Source organism: Colletotrichum lupini, chromosome 9, assembly GCF_023278565.1.
Source record: "Colletotrichum lupini chromosome 9, complete sequence".
Classification (NCBI taxonomy): Eukaryota; Fungi; Ascomycota; class Sordariomycetes; order Glomerellales; family Glomerellaceae; genus Colletotrichum; species Colletotrichum lupini.
In genome coordinates this window covers 3,221,399-3,238,179 of record NC_064682.1, presented here as the reverse complement: position 1 = coordinate 3,238,179, position 16,781 = coordinate 3,221,399, and the positions used below count along the sequence as shown (strand labels likewise).

At 36.8% G+C, this 16,781-nt stretch overlaps 4 protein-coding genes across 4 annotated transcripts; 2 read left to right on the top strand and 2 right to left on the bottom strand.

Annotated features, from left to right (window-relative positions):
• Positions 1–3,869: 3,869 nt before the first annotated feature.
• CLUP02_16833 (cytochrome P450) lies at positions 3,870–5,555 on the top strand (the record flags this gene model as incomplete). The annotated part of the gene is made up of 2 exons (XM_049295751.1): positions 3,870–4,961; positions 5,034–5,555. 2 exons carry the CDS (start codon positions 3,870–3,872, stop codon positions 5,553–5,555), a joined length of 1,614 nt encoding a protein of 537 aa, XP_049152898.1.
• Positions 5,556–6,324: 769 nt separating this feature from the next.
• Positions 6,325–7,557, top strand: CLUP02_16832 (uncharacterized protein; the record flags this gene model as incomplete). Its single annotated transcript, XM_049295750.1, has 1 exon — positions 6,325–7,557. The coding sequence occupies one exon, from the start codon at positions 6,325–6,327 to the stop codon at positions 7,555–7,557; it is 1,233 nt and encodes a 410-aa protein (XP_049152897.1).
• Positions 7,558–7,862: 305 nt separating this feature from the next.
• On the bottom strand, positions 7,863–9,404 carry CLUP02_16831 (uncharacterized protein; the record flags this gene model as incomplete). Its single annotated transcript, XM_049295749.1, has 5 exons — positions 7,863–8,030; positions 8,099–8,346; positions 8,423–8,716; positions 8,774–8,796; positions 8,986–9,404. The coding sequence occupies 5 exons, from the start codon at positions 9,402–9,404 to the stop codon at positions 7,863–7,865; spliced, it is 1,152 nt and encodes a 383-aa protein (XP_049152896.1).
• Positions 9,405–9,831: 427 nt separating this feature from the next.
• On the bottom strand, positions 9,832–10,008 carry CLUP02_16830 (uncharacterized protein; the record flags this gene model as incomplete). Its single annotated transcript, XM_049295748.1, has 1 exon — positions 9,832–10,008. One exon carries the CDS (start codon positions 10,006–10,008, stop codon positions 9,832–9,834), a length of 177 nt encoding a protein of 58 aa, XP_049152895.1.
• Positions 10,009–16,781: the final 6,773 nt, after the last annotated feature.

Below are 16,781 nucleotides of genomic sequence, written 5' to 3'. Positions count from 1 at the left end.
GAGCTAAGTAATACTCCTTTTATATCGCTAACGTTATTTATAAAAAAGTATAATAATAGTCTGCGCTTTTACGTTAACTTTTATAAGCTTAATAAGGTTATAAAAAAAGACTATTACTTATAATTACTTATTAACGAGACCCTCGCGCGGCTAGGTAAAGTAAAGGTATTTATTAAACTAGATATTAAGTAGGCCTTTTATTATATTTACCTCGACCTAGCCTCTAAGGACTTAACGACGTTTAGAACCTACTATAAAGTATATAAATATAAAGTAGTACTTTTTGGGCTTTATAACGGGCCTACTATATATTAATAATATATAAACAAGATATTAATAAAGTACTTAGACGACTTTTATATAACGTACATAGATAATATTTTGATTTTCTTAAATAACCCCCTCTAGTACTAAGAGTACGTTATTAAAGTACTAAACTACTTATAAAAAGTAGGCTTATAGGTGGATATTAAGAAGTGCAAATTTAGTATTATTTTTATAAAATACCTAGGCTTTATAGTTTTTATAAAAAGTATATAGCTTAATAAGGAGAAAGTTTTTATAATTAGAGACTAGAAGCTATTTATATTACTTAAGGGTATTTAGTTTTTCCTCGGGTTTTATAATCTTTATAAGAGATTTATAAAAGACTATGGCCGCCTAGCTAGGCCCCTTACGAGGCTAATAAGTAAGGGAGTTCTTTTTAACTTTAATACTAATTACGAAACGGCTTTTAAGGTTATAAAGCTAGCGCTAACGTTAGTATTTATCTTTTATTATTTTAAACTAGAGCTGCTAATACGGCTAGAAACTAATATTTTTAACTTGATATGCGCCAGAGCGCTATTATAATAATAAAAAGATAACGGGTTATAGTACTTAGTAGCTTTTTATTTAAAAACGATAAGCGGCGTAGAGCTTAATTATATTATTTATAATAAAAAAATATTAATAATAGTACTATACTTAGAGGAATAGCGCGCGGAGCTTATAAGCTATAAGTATAAGTTTGACATTATTATAAACTATTAATTATTACTATTTTTTATAACTAAGCGCTTACTTAACTTATAATAAGCTTACTAAGCCGGTATATTAGCGGATTTTAATTTTTAAATTTATTACTACTTAGGGAAGGAGAACGTACTAGCTAACGCCCTCTTATAAAAGACAGAGGATATTTATACTTAGTAAGTATTAAAAGAGGTTAATAAGACTTAAGTCCTCTTACTACTAAGACTACTATCCCCTAATATTATAGCGGAGCTATAGGTGTTATTAAGCGCCGTAATTAATTAATTATAACTTATAGTTAGCTCGCTCTTATTAAAAAACGAGCTTTAGGGGTACTTATTAGTAGAGAAGATTTTAAAGTTTAATAGAAACCTTATTATAGCGTCCCTCGTACTAATATAAGCGCTAGTAACTAAAGGGCGCGAGCGCTAGTTTATTTAAGATAACGGATTATTAATAATAAACGGGAAGCTCGTAGTACTTAAAGAAGAGAACTTTTATATTATAGTTATTTACGAGGTTTACGAGTAGAAGCTCTTTATTTACTTAGGGCGTAATAAGGTTATAAAAATAATTAAATAGTAATATTACTAGCCGGGCCTAACGGCGGATGCTTATTAGTACGTATAGAACTATTATACTTATTATTAATTATAAAAGCTACGTAATAAGCCCCCGGGGGAGCTAAGGCTACTTCTAATGCCCGATTACTTATAGTAATATATTTTTATTAACTTTATAACTATCCTTACTAATTAAAAAGGATTTAATAATATTTAGGTAGTAGTAGACTATTTAAATAAGAGGGCGATGTTTATTCTTTATTATAAAACTATTATAGTAAAGGATATAAGCCGGATGTTTTATAAACGGGTGCTACTTATCTTCGGCTTACTAGAGACTATTATATCGGACCGAGGCCCCTAATTTATTTCCGACTTTTAAAAAGAGCTTTATAAGATTTATAGGGTTAAGCTATAGCTATTAATAGTTAACTACCCTTAGATAAATAGTTAAATAGAGGTACTAAACTAATATATCTTATAGTAATTAAGACTATTAGTTAACTAGTACTAAGATAATTAAAGTAATATACTACTTACGGTCGACTTTACTTATACTACCTAGCCTAATAAGACTATAGGGCTATTATTATACGAAGTAGAATTCGGTTATTAGCTACGGCTCTTTTTTAACTAGTTTAGGTAAACTTATTAATTTAGTTTTATAAAAGAGAAGCTAAACTATATTAACGCGTAGCGTATAGCTTAAGGAATATATAAGGCTTAGGAGACTACTAGGGGTAATATAAAGGTTATTTAAGTATAATATAAAAGGTATACCGACTGCTACCGGTGCCTAAATAACCTAAAGCTAGGGGACCGGGTCTTTATTAATACTTCGTATTAAAAGTTTATTAATACGAATAAATTATAGTAGCTATAGGCCGGGCTATAGCTTATTATTAGTGCTAAATAGGGGGGTATATAAATTATAGAACTATTAGTAAGTAGCTAAGTATACTTAGTTTTTTACTTAAATAAGCTAAAAAAGGCTATTAATAACCTATTACCTAAGTAGAACTAAGACCTATTATTATTAATTATTAATAATAATAGCGAACCGGAGTACGAGGTCTTAAAGGTTATTAAATTACGCTTATATAAGGGAAAACTATAGTATTAGGCAGATTAGAAGGGATATAATATAGACCCGACTTAGTATAACGTAGAGAGCTTTAAGTATACGCTAGCGGCGCTCTAGGCGTTCTATTACTAATATTTAATTACTAAGGGCCCGCTACGGAACGTAGACGTATAAATAGAAGTTATTATAGTTAGTAATTTACTATTACTAAGGGACAACGATAATATAATAGTAGTAATTATAGCTATAGATTTACTAGAATAAGGGGTAATTTAGAAGTTTATTTTTAGCGCTACGGATAGTGCCCTTTAGTATAGAGGGGGGGGTAATGTTACGGTAGTGGGCATTAGGGCCCTGTAGGCCCTATAGCTTAGCCTTAGGTTACGAAGCTAAGCTCCTAGTAGTTACGTAACGAGCTAGACCGCTAGGCCTAAAGGGCTAGCCCGCTAGCTTCTACCTACTGTTCTATTTTTTCCCTTTTTACGTTAAGTCTTTAGTCTATTAGGTTAATATAGCAGCGTTCCGACCTGCCTCGAGTTCCCTTTCGTGACAATAAGATTCTTAAGAAAAAATAAATCTCGTCTATCGAAGTCTTTTTCTATTTATATATTTTAACCCGTTTAGCCCTAGGGCCCTCTTTAAATAACGGCGCTATATTTATTTACTAAGCTTATTACTTAATAAGGCCCTATAGAACGTATTATATAAATAGGTTAAGTAAGCTTATTAATAGCCCCCGTACCTCTTAGGCCCGGGCCGGTACGTTAAAGGGCTAAAAAGAACTTAAAAAGCTATGCTTAGTAACTAGAGGTTCGTAGGACTATACTATTATTATATTATAGCATTTTAATATATAGTTTATATTATAAGTAGTAATAAGGTTTTTTAAGTAGACCTTAATTATTATATAGCTACGTACGGAAATAATAAAAGCGTTAAATACGATAGAAGTATTAAAATTATTAAAAAACATTATAGTATTATTTAAAATAGTAATAATAGTAGTAATAATAAGCAAAAGAACAGAGGGATAAGTAACGTATTATTAAGTACCCCTTTTAACGCGGGGAAAAAATAGGTAAAAGTGGGTATTTCGTGGTCTTGGCGAAAGTGCTGTCCATCCGCACCCGATGGGATAACAGTGTGTGATTCCTGATTTCTAGATGGCGGTGAAGCAGGCTTACTCTGTGTTATCCCTGAATTTCAAAATGGCGATCTCGATACTTGCACTGAGCGTTGTAGGCGCACTTGTCGCGTTCTTCCTCATACGTCCTCGCCTCCAGGCCTCCAAGTCCAACATCAACTTTCCTCCAGGACCTCCTACCATACCATTCCTCGGTAACCTCCATCAAATACCGTTGACGAAACCATTCATTCAGTTCGCAGCATGGAGCCGCACGTACGGATCGCACGGCCTCGTCGGCCTGTCACTCGGACCCAGCAACAAAGCCGTCGTCCTCAACACCTGGCAATCCGTGCGCGATCTCCTCGATCAACGCGGGGCCCTCTACTCGTCCCGGCCGTACGTGCCTATCGTGGAGTACGTGCTACCCCCGCCCGGTGACATCCATCTCGTCTTTTTGCGGTATGGTCCCAAGTGGAGGAAGGAGAGGAAGACAATTACGGACTTCTTGAAAGACGACAAAGTTGATAAGCTCTTGCTGTTGCAAGACGCTGAATCATCACAAATGATGCATGAGCTGCTGTGTGATCCTGCTCATTACCACGACCATATTTTGCGGTACTTTGGCGCCATCATCATGTCAAGCGTCTTTGGCACCCGCGGAAAGGATTTCAGCGATGAGGGTAAGATTAAGAAGTTCTTCGAATGCCAAGCGGAGTGGGCAGGAATGCTGGATCAGGGGGCCGTTCCCCCTTTCGATGTGCTGCCATTTCTGAAATATGTCCCGGATTTCCTGACGCCTTGGCGAGGTTGGAAACTTAGAGCTGCAGACCTCAAATTGAAACAGAACGGATTGTATCACGACTTATTCGAGGAGGCCAAAGCACGCATCAGCCAGGGGAAAGCCGAAGACAGCTTCGTAGCAGGGCTTTTGCGTGATAACGAAAAAGAAGGCTACAGCGAACTCGATCTCGAGTACATCGCCGGCTTTTTGATGGAAGGAGGCTCGGACACGACCGCCGGTGCTTTTGAAACATTTATTTTGGCAATGGCTGCGTATCCTGATATCCAGAAAAGAGCTCAAGCAGAAGCGGATGCGGTATTTGGCGAGAGTGGCATACGTGCTGAACGTCTGACTGCAGAAATTTTGCCTTATATCAAGGCTTGTTTTCTTGAGGTCAGTCTGTCTCTCTTTCGATTTCTTTTCGTTAAACATGAACGTCTGTCCATGGTCTAACTCGCTCTGAAGACTCTCAGGTGGCGGCCAGGGTTTCCCATGGCTATCCCTCATGCAACAACTCGCGACGATGTTTACAAGGGCTACAACCTCCCCGCTGAAACTACAATTCTCATGAACATATGGGCAATCAACCATGATTCAGACGAGTACGAGGACCCAGACACTTTCGAACCCGAGCGATTCATGAAGAATCCACTGGGTGTCAAAAACTGCAATCAGGAATCCAAGGCGGCCACCGAAGATCAATCCCGTCGGCCTACTTACAGCTTCGGGGCCGGAAGAAGGATCTGCGCCGGTCAGCGCATGGCTGAGAACAGCATGCTGATGACCATGTCCAAGCTACTTTGGTGCTTCGATGTCGTGGCGGGGGATACGATGCCGGATACTTCGATGCAGACTGCTTTCAAAGATGCGATCCTGACTGGGCCAAAGGCTTTTGAGGTCAGCTTCAAAGTGCGTGGCGAGGATCGGCAGAAGCATATTGTTGAGGAATGGACAAAGGCAGACGCATGGCTGAAGAGGTTTGAGTGACTAGACTGTAGTATTCTAACGAGTTGATGTTGTTGTTTAATGTTATGCCGGAAGAAAGTCGCCGGGGTTCCCATTGACTTTCAATGGCGTCGAATTTCGCCGAAGGCAGTGGACCTTGATGGAGCATGGAATTTTGATTGAAATAAAGTCTAATTCCGTCATGCAAATCAAAGAAGCTAGACTCGCTCTAGATTGTGGGTATCGAAAGGTTTCCTAGGGCTCTAGGGACGTCTCTTTCTTCTTGAGAGGATGATATACGATTGCTGCTGCTGCTTTCATCCCAAAGATCAAGCGCGGCCGCGGAGGTGTTCTTTTTCTTTTCTTGTCCGCTGGACATTAGCATCGCTTTAGGTTGGGGATCCAAAAGGCCAAGTCTCATTATAGTTTGCGGAGGTGTGGAGGCCCAGACCAACACCACGCCGACTATCGCCGGTTCCGGCATTCCACACATGGCTTGTGGCTCGACCACGCTTCTCACCACATTTCCCATTAGAATTCCATCCAGATCTGGCTATTTCCCATGGAACTGGATGCCACGTTTTCGTTCGTCTCGGCGCCACGAGTCTCTTAGACATTCAGCTGAGCCTCAGCTACGGCATAGCTGATGGGCGTATTCTAGATGCGACATATTTCAAGGTTTCCGAGAGAGATTACTGCACTTGAAGGTTTGCAGATCGAATCTCGTTAAATACCGGCCAGGACCACGTAGCATCAGCATCTATTCATCTCTCCATCAAGCTCATCATCCCTATCATCTTCATCATAAAAAATGCACTTCTCTACCTCTCTAGCCATCTCGGCTCTGTTAGAGTTGGCCGCGGCGGCAACATGCCCGGCGTCAGGACCCCCAGTATACCCGAGGGCCACGGAAAATAATACCGCCTTCATCCCCTTCATCAACAAGTTTCCTGACATCAACACCACGCCCTCACTTACATTTACGGTCATGACCAAAGACTTGGAGACGCTTAACATGAAGGCGGTGACCATCAAGTCTGCCGGCATGGACACCGGTTCTACTGGCGTCATGATCGGTGCCGGCGTTCTCGGTTTCGACGCGAAAACAACGTTCGACAAATCCAAGCCCGGAAACGAATATCTGTCTTCCAGCGGTAGACTGTGGCAAGGCTACTGGGTCAATGCGAACCTCACTTTCCCCGCAATGGTAGATGAACGCACGATTGGCGAAGATGTCGTTGCCTCCGTTCCTATCCTGATCGTCACCGAAGCCAGTATCTGCCGCGCATGGAAGACCCAGGGCTCCTGCACGGAAGCGCAGAAGTCCAACATCACAATGTACCCCAAGGATATCCACTACATGGGTGTCGGCTTCGGTAGATGGAGCAGCGAGCAGCCCGATGCCCTGCCTGATAAGGTGTCTCTGATCAACATCGCGTCTATCGGCGGTCGACCTGTGAAGAGTACGATTCACCAGGGCTACGTTCTGGGCAAAGATGGCGTCGAGGTTGGTCTCACGAGCGAGAACACCGAAGGATTCTGCAAGACGCAGCTCGACGTCCGATCCGGATCCAACTCCACCATCGACTGGAACATGGTGAACATGGCCATCAAAGTTAACGACTCGCCCTACGACCATGGCCCAGCTCTTTTCGACACTGGTATTCCCCAGGCGTTCCTTCGGGTTAACAAAGACGTCAGATCGCACTTCAAGAATGTCACATCCAAGGCTATCAAGACACACCCTCAGGTTGCTGCCAAGGGAACCGTTGTGGTGGTTCACATTCCCAACGAAAAGAACCCCATTGCGACTTACAACGTCACTGCCCAGGGTGCGGGTAAGCCCAATCCAGCGACAATGCAGCCCTTGGGATTCGTTCTGGAGGATCCACCCGTGGCACCCAACGTGCCTTTCATCAACACTGGCAGGATGTTCTATAACGGCTTCGACGCCCTCTTCGATTCCGCTTGTGGCTGGTTTGGATTGGCGGAGGTCGAAGAGACTAGCGCAAAGAGGGTCAAGAGGGCTACTTGCCCGTCCTAAAATCGAGGAAGAGGCGTCTTGAATTTTAGTCTGTTAGAGCAATGTCTGAGCTAGGTTTTCAATAGAAAGTAGTAATACATTCCACTGAAGATTTGTCCAAGTTGCAATTCCTTCTAAGAATGAAGTTGGGCAGAGCTTTTCATGCCGTCCAAGCGGAAGCAGATCTGCCTCTTCATATCAAGTGAACGGGGTAGTACGCTTGGCCAATTGTTGACTAGTCACGCCGTGGCCACGATCATCCACGCACGGGGACGATGTTCGTGAAACTAGACTCTTCAACCAATCAGGGCCTCGAAGGCCGATTATCAACGTCCTTCATTCTCATCGAACTCCGTCCGAGGGACCCTAGGACTACCTTTCAGCAGTTCCAAGCCTTCTGGAAAATCCCTGATCCTTCCGTCATCGTCCCACAGAGCAGCGAGGACCTGGCGCTGCCCCTTCCACGGCTTGCGGGAGTGCATCACGGCGTAGTTCTGTGGGAAGCGCCTCTCGTGTCAGCCACATCGTGCTAGCGTCACAAATCCCACAGGCAAATACTCACATCAAGAAGCACCAGATCTCCCTTCTGCCACTCGACATCTACGGCACCCTCTTCCGCGAGTTTCAGCAGCAGGTCCAAGTCCTCAACATCGATGGGCGTATCATCGCCATATGTCGGAGGAGGATGATACGACCCGTCATCGCCGCGGAAGGGAGGTCTTGTCGCACCATGATGGCGACTACGGCCCCAGGCGGAGGTGACATTGCCGAAGAATACAGTTGCCCCTGTAGGATCATGGATGCGAACGGCTTCGCCATTGTGTCAGTCTGTGGCCCAGTGAGGCATTTGGTCTAGAACTGGCAGAAGGATTCCTTCATAACTTACCAGGGACAATATGCGTCACGCTCAAGCTACCGTCGTCGTGCCACTCGAATCGGTTGCTGTGGCGTCGAACTTCAGCCTCTATCTTGCGTCGGGCCGCGGCTTCGTCATCTTCGTCTCTGACCTCCTGACCGTAAGCGCCACGAACGCTCGTCCCGGTGTTGGAGACGAGTGGCTTGGTTGTGTAGCGATAGACGTATTTTACACCCTTGTTCAGAAGGTTCGAGAGGAACTGAGGCTTGAGACGTGACAACTTATGAGCAATGTAGATAGCTGAGGTGATGGGTGTGGCGCCGCCTGCTTTGTGGTTAGTGCCGAGGCTCGTAACTAGCTATGCTATGCTTCAGAGCATACCGGATTCTGGAATTTGGAGTGCACTGAAAGTCAGCCACGATGGGTTGATTGTGGACCAACCATATTCGCTATGGGGCCAAATTGGCAGTTCTGGTGGACTACTTCACGTCAGTCCACCTTACTTCATGGAATTCGAATGACAAGACATCGCTTTGCTCTCGGGTATTGAGTAGAGATCGACGCTGGGAGTCGTTTGCATTTTTACTACTTACCCCTCGTTTGCTGTCTTGACATTAGGAGCCAGAATGGTCCGCAGTGGCGGACGTCCAACCTCTACATGAGGACGAAAGCCAAATGCGTGCGCGACCTTGCTATAGTCATGAGGTGTTCCTATCGGGAGGCCACGAATAAGAATCGCTCCCCCATGTTGTTTGATCAGACTGCTCAGATTCCCAGAATGGGCGAAATTTTTGATCGCATGAATGCTTTCGGAGAGATTGAGGGTCTTGCTTGCTTTAAGTCCGAGAGGAAAGCTTGCCGACCACGGCAGCCCAAAGTCGGCGGTGTCCTGCTGACTCGGAACATCAAAAGCCTCAAAAGGCAGCGAAGGCGACGCGTTGTGAACTTGAGATCTTTGTTCAGTGCCCCTAACAGTGGTTTTGGGGGTTTGGTCTACTGCAATTGCGGCCATGGTAGGTGGTCGACTCAAGTCAATGTCGGGGTCTCTAAGAAGGATGAAAGTTGGAAACCAGAGGAATGATGATGACTCTGGCACGTCGCATACTCCTCTGCGAAAGCGAGTTATCAAAGCGCTGCTCTCGAGCCTCGATGGTCTTGTAGGAATCTTCGATTCTTAGATCTGAGTGGAGGCTGGTCCCGCATGGCGTGATGAGAGCTTCCCGGCGTCAAGACGTTGACGCGGAGCCGATAACGGTGGGCAATCCCCAACAGCACAAACAGTTTTCCGATTTCGGATAACCGCATTCCCATTAAGCCAGCTATCAGGGCTGTGAAGGCGTCCAATAATGATACAACTTGAAGTTTTCCTGCTGAAAAGACATTGCTGCTTTTACCTTTCCTTTGCCGTATTATCAGGGAAGAAAACAAGAACCTCAAGATTACTTGAGATTAGAGTCTGCACATCCACAACTTCTCCGACCATAAGAGATCAAAGATACGCATGTATAGCACTGAAACAGTGCATAAAGCCCTCTGCAATTGGTCTTTGCAAAGAATTTGCTCGGAAATACTGAGCGGGAACAACGGTGTTCAACTACGCCATCGCTTATCGGCATGTCGTGATCAATCAGGTATGTTGGTATACACGTAGGCAGGTCAGACCTTTTGGTTGCGACTAGGTCAATAGGTCAGTATAGGTCTATTGCGTGTGTATAGGAGGGGAAGATCGTGGGCAGAGCCCGCGGTCCCTCAGTGGGTATAGGTAGGTAGAAGGGTCCGTCTACACGGGCCTAGACTGCCTACTTACTACCCCTACCCAACTACCTAATAGGGCCCCTTTTTTACCTCGTAATCTAATATTAGTAGTTTTCTACTTTTATAATAGAAAAGGCTAGAATAGGGGCTAGGTCCCCCGCTAATAAGAATTAGTAATAAAATCTATAGTTAATCCCCTATTTAGAAGTACTTAAAGCTATATACTAAAATTTTAATATAGCTTTTATTATAATTATTTATATAAAAATTTTAGTATCCCCTCTTTCTAATTATTTCCTAATCCTCTAATATATATAATTTATATACCTAAACTCCTCGGAAATTATTAAATCTAGCGTAGTTAAAAAAGAGCTTTTTATTAGTCTAACTACGCCCCGAATACGTACGTTTCTCTTTAAGCCGAAGCCCGAGAAGCGTATATATTCGCTAAACGACTTATTATTTATAATATATTACTATTTTAATTACGTATTACCTATTTTTCTATCTTAACTATAATAATTCCTTTACTAACGAATTATTTAAGGGACTTGTTCGGTATACTCTTTATAAACCCGTTAGCTAGGTTATCGTCGCTATTAATTTAATAAATCTTATAGAGCTCGCGGCGTTCGTATAATTACTTAAATATTATAATATTTATTATAAGGCGCTTTTCTTTCGTAGTACTTAGCTTAATAAGGTATTTATATAATAAGTATAAATTTATATAAATTATAATAGGGATCTTTAGAACGTTAAGTTATTTAATAATAAGGTCTAGGGTAGTTAAGATAGTATAGGTAACGTTAATACTTATAACTATTCTATAAACTTTTAATATTAGTACGCTCTAGGTAATCCTTTTGCTCTTTATAAAGCTATAGTAAATAATATTATTATTAATCGTAAAGCTCTTATTAGTTTATTCTTTATTCGTAAAGATAATAATATAACCTAGTTATAAGGTATAATTAGCGTTATTTATAAATAACCTATTTATAAAAACGAAAAGTTTAGCTATAGTTAGATCTAATAATACGAATATAAGCCCTCGGTCTAAGTAATTTATTTATTATTTAATATAACGGTTTAGCGTAGCGTAGTTAGTAAATAACGGATCTACTTAGTATTAAGTAATAAACGACGTATTAAAAGCTATTTTTAGTTAGTAAATTAATATAATATAAGTACCTCGAGCTCGCTACTTAACGAATTATTATTTAGTATTTAATACCGAGGGGTTAACTTACTTAAGCTTCTTCCCTTAGTTCTTTTATTTAAGCACTATATTAATACTTTTTAATAAGATAATCTTACTATTAAAAATAAATAACTTATTAGCCGATAGTTATTATTTTAGTTTAGCTAGTAGCTTAGTGCGCTTAAGCTCGGTTTCTTTTTTTTAACTAAAAGTCTTATTTAATAATTTAATAGTATTATCGGTCTATATATTAATAATACTAAATAATCCGCTTTTTTCTATTGAGATTAATAAGTATAGATCGAATATAAATATTATTATTTAGAGTATTTTTGAATAATACTTACTATATATTACTTATTAATAGGTATTAAATTTTACGAAACTATATAATAACTATACGACGTATAGAATAGTGCCTTTAGGGTATAAATAACGGATCTAAGCTAGTAATTAAGTAAAAACCTTATAGTAAAGAGGTTAGCTCGATTATATATATACTTAGGTAATATTTTATAGCTAAACGACGTAGCCTTCTTAAATTAAGGTCGGGGCTAGGGCGAGGATTAGATATTAATTAGTTCTTTAAATTATTAATAACTATATAAGGATCTCTTTCTTCCCCTCGTTATTATACCCTTATATAACTAAGTAAGACTTTTTAATAAAGTTAAGTCCTAGGTTTTTAATTTTATTAACGAATCGAGATTTAAATATCCTTATATCCCTATATTTAGGGCTAAGTTAAATAAATTTAATTACCCCTCTCTTTACTAATTCTAAAAGCTCCTTATTAGTAGATTTTATAAAAAGTGCTCCTAGGGTAGTAATAATACTTTTATTATAAAGCTTAGTAGCTAGTTTAAGATTTACCTCTTTTTTAAATATAAAATAAGTCGTAGTTATAAAAGTATTATTATAGCCGCGCCGTATTAATATTTTTTTAATCCTCTTACTCCGTAATAAAGGGTCGTTATTAATTATAATAACGATTTTATTAAAAACTTCGTTTATAGCGGCGCTATTATTAATTAATTAATTAATTACGGGGATTAGTAAGCGGTTAACGTGCTTTATTATTATAGCCGGTAGCTCGGGGTCGACCTTTTCTAAGTACTAGGGTTTAATTATAGTAGCCCGGAAGTTTATTAGGCCGTGAGGTAATTTTATTATATAAGTAGTATTATTTATTAAAACGAGCTTAAATAGGCCTTTTTATCCCTTACTTTCTCACTAGACTTTAATATCTAACTATAGTAATAAATTAATAGTATAAAAAATATTTAGTCCGTTTTAAGTAGCTAGTACCTCGCTTATTTACTTACTAATATAAAGTCTACGGACTTCTTTTATTATTTTCTTAACTACCTTTATACGTTAGGTAATATTTAGTAATAATAGAGATTTATTAGAAGTACGTAAAAAAGCTTTAAAAACGAGGAGTATAAAAACGAGGCTATTTAAGCTAACTATATTATTAACTACTTTAATTACGGCCTAAAGTATAGCCTCCGCGCTTATTAATAAATACTTATTTTAAATAATATTATATACCCTTTTAAGTACTACGTAGTATTTCTTAGCCTTACTAATACTATTATAAGCTTTAATAAGTACTTTTTTAACTTTAATAGATATAGATTTAGTAGAAAATTTAAATTTTATAATACTAAAGTTCTTATTAATATCTATAATAATCTAGTTTAGCGGACCGAGGTAGACGTCGATTTAATATAGCTAAAGAGCCTCTTATATATACTTCGTAGTTATATTCGTAAGGAACCTTACTATTTAAAAAGAAGTAGTAGTATTAATAACGTAAAGTACTAGTCGGTTAGTACCCTTATAATCTATTAAGTATATTACGTTAATTATAACTTTATAGTTAAAATCGTAATTATTTTCTAAAGTAAATTTAAATTAGCTAGGGGTAGTAGCGTTAAGTTAGTATTATTAGTAAATCTTTATAAGCTTTTCGAGGGCTACGATTTTTATATCGTTACTAAATTACTAGAGTAGCTTTAGGAAATAAAGAACCGAAGGGTAGCCGAAGTACTAATATAAGTAGCGCAATTTACCTTTTATTAAGTAGTTAGTAATAGCTTTTTTATTATTAAGGAGTAGAAGCTAAGGGTATCCCTATTTATAAATAATAAGTACTATAATATCTCCCTTAATTAGTAAGTTATTAATATTATTAAAGTATACTCCTAGCTTATTTATATCCCTTAAGTAGTATAAAAAAGGAGTATTAGTTAGTAAGACGTAAAAAGTAATATTACTAAATAAGGTACTAACGACTATAGATCTTAATAACCTTATAGGTTTATTATTACTAAATTAAATACCTACTTTACTAGCTCTAGAGGTATTAAGAATAACTTTAAGTCGTTATTATTATAATACGAAGAGTTAAGGGTAGCCCGTAGTTAAGAATTCTATAGCGCCGGTATTAAATATAATACCTTAGAAATCCCTTAACGAGTATTTCTTATTTAATAAGAAAGAGGTTACTAGTTCTATAGGCTTAGTTAACTTATTAATAGAGGTAGTATTAATAAGGCTATACTCTATTACTTAAGTAGCGAGGATATTTATAAGGGTTCTACCGCTAGTAGTAATTATAAGATATGCTATTAAGATCTAGACTTCGTCCTCGTAGTTATCCTTATAGTTAAAATCGAGGCTATTAAAGTATTAAATTATAATATTATTATCGTCGTTATTAATAAGGGCAGTTCCTTTATAAAAAGCGAAGAACTATAAGTATAAGCTCGGTATAAATCTCTTATTTTTTTCCTTACTATTTTTATACTTCTTATATACCTAACGTCGCTCTTCCTCTAAGTACTTAGTTAACTAATAGCCAGTTTTATAATAAACGAAATACTTTTTATTAATAATACTACGGCCGCGTTAATTCCGCTTATTAAATTAGGTCTTTTTACTAAAGCTATTATAAGTATAGTTAGTTTAGTAAGTAGCGGGGACCTTTTTATTATAAGTACTATTTTAGAGATATTATTACTACTTATTATAGTCGCGCTCTCTCTTTATAATATTAATCGAAGTACTAAGCTAGTAATAGATATTAATAAATATAGGTACTAGGTTAAGTATAATAAGTTTATATTTTAGTATACTACTTACGTAGTAAAAGAGTTAGTTACTTATATTAAAAATAGATCCCTAAGTAGCTAGCGCCTCGTAAAGGATTATAATATAGTTAATTAGTGCTTATAGAATTTATTAATTCGACTTACTTAGGTTTTTACGAACTATAAAGTACTAGTAAAGGTTATAGAGCTTAGCGAGGTAGTTTTAACGGCTCGTAAATAGCTCAAAGTATTCTTAGGTCCTTTAATATATTACGTTAAAGCTAAGTGGGTTAGAGGTATTATTAAATTAGTTAAAATAAAAAGTTAACGCCCTTCCCTTAAGTATATTTAGGAAAGTACCGGAATAGTATCGTTTACTAATTCCTACCCGTTAGTATAATACTTTAAAAATCTAAAGCTTTTTATTAAAAATATCGTACTTCTTATTATTATATTTATTCTTATCGTCGTAAAGCTTAGCGAGGTTAATTAATTAGTAAGTATTAAGTATAATATCGTCTTTAGTTTTTATATTAAAATATAATATTTAATAGGGTAGATTTTACTATTAAGTAATAATAACTTTATTCTCTAGTTCTTTTTCCTCTTTTTCTTAAAGAGGTAGTAGGTCGGTTAGTTAATAATAAGGCTAAGGTCGGAATTTTAATTACTAAGATTAAGTAAGTTAGGGTTATACGGATTCTTTTATTATTTCTTTAGCTTATTAAATAAAATTATTAATATTTACTAGTTATAAGAGTAGTAAGTAGAGGAAGTAAGGATCGTAATATAATATATTAAAGTATTTAGTACGGCTATAGTAGGCTATATTCTTTTTAAAAGTCTAGGTAAGGAAGTATTAGGTATTAAGGGCACTAGCGATCTTTTTTATTATTTAACTACGATCTCTAATTATTAAATTAATACTATTATTTATAAAGAAGTCTCTTAGCTTTTTAAAAATTATACTTTTTATTCTTAAAAAGTCCCCTACTTCTTAGCTTTAGAAGTCGGTTTTAAAGTCCTTTTATAGCTCCTTACCCGTTAGGCCGTCTTAATAATAATATCTTATTATATAGAGGATAAAGGTATTAAGCTTTTTATTATTTATAAGGGTAAGTATAATATTAAATAAGCCCTATTAAGTTAGGTTAACGTAGTCCTATTAGCGAATTAGAATTAAGTAAAGTTCCGTGATTTAAGAGTATAAGTAAGTTAGAAGTAATATTAACTAATCGTTAGACCCTTTTTACTTATTACTAAGGCCGGCGGTTATTATAATATATTTATAAAGTAAGTTATATAGTAGAAGATTACCATAAGATATAATTATTATATTATAATTATAATATAACATTAGTTAGGTTAAAAAGAGTAGTAAGTTAGTCGTAGCGATTGTTTTAATAATAGTGAGCGGGCTATTATTATTAATTAGAAAATTCTACTTTTTTAACGAGGTATATAGATAGAAAGTTACTAAGGTTAGTAAAAAGTTATAAAAAAGGAAAAAAGGCCTTTTATAACTATACTTTTAGTAATAAATAGAGGATTTTATTAGCTACTAATTAGCAATTCCTTTTAGTACTTCTCGTACTTTATTTTACTAGTTTAGTTTCGGAGCTTTTATTAGGTTAAAAAGAGGTGGATTTATTAGTAATATAAAATAGATCCCTATTACTACTATTATCGAGATCTTTTCCTTTCTTTAGTATCTCGGAACACTTCGCTATTAGTAAGAGATTTATTATTAATGTACTTATAATTCCGAAGGTCTTATTATTACTAAGTACTAGTACGCTAGTAATTATTAAATTAATCTTTTAGTAGTTAATCTCCTCTTGCTTATTACTAATTTAAAATAGCGCTTAGTTATAATATATTTAAAATAGATTCTTTTACGAGTAGTTTAATTAAAAAGAAGTTAGTAATAGTAATAAGACTAGTAGAAATAATATTAATAATAGAAGCGAGGTTAATAATAGTAATAAAGTAGTTAATCTTTCTATAGTAGTAGTTTTAATAAAAAAGATCGTACGTAATAAAGCGCGCTCTTAATAGCCTACGATTAGTTAATTAGTCGTTAGTTAGTAATAATAAAAAAGAACTAAGGTAGTATAGACTAGGCCGTTTATTATTAATTAAATAGATAGAACTAAGTTAATAAGTTAAAATAGCTAGCGAGGTAGGTCGAGGCTATTTTTTTATATAGTTATATCCTTATTAACTTATAGTAGAAATATATATATAATTTAACTACTAATTAGTATTAGTATATACGTAGGTAAGTTAGACCTTTTAGTTACGACTAGGTTAATAAGTTAGTATAGGTCTA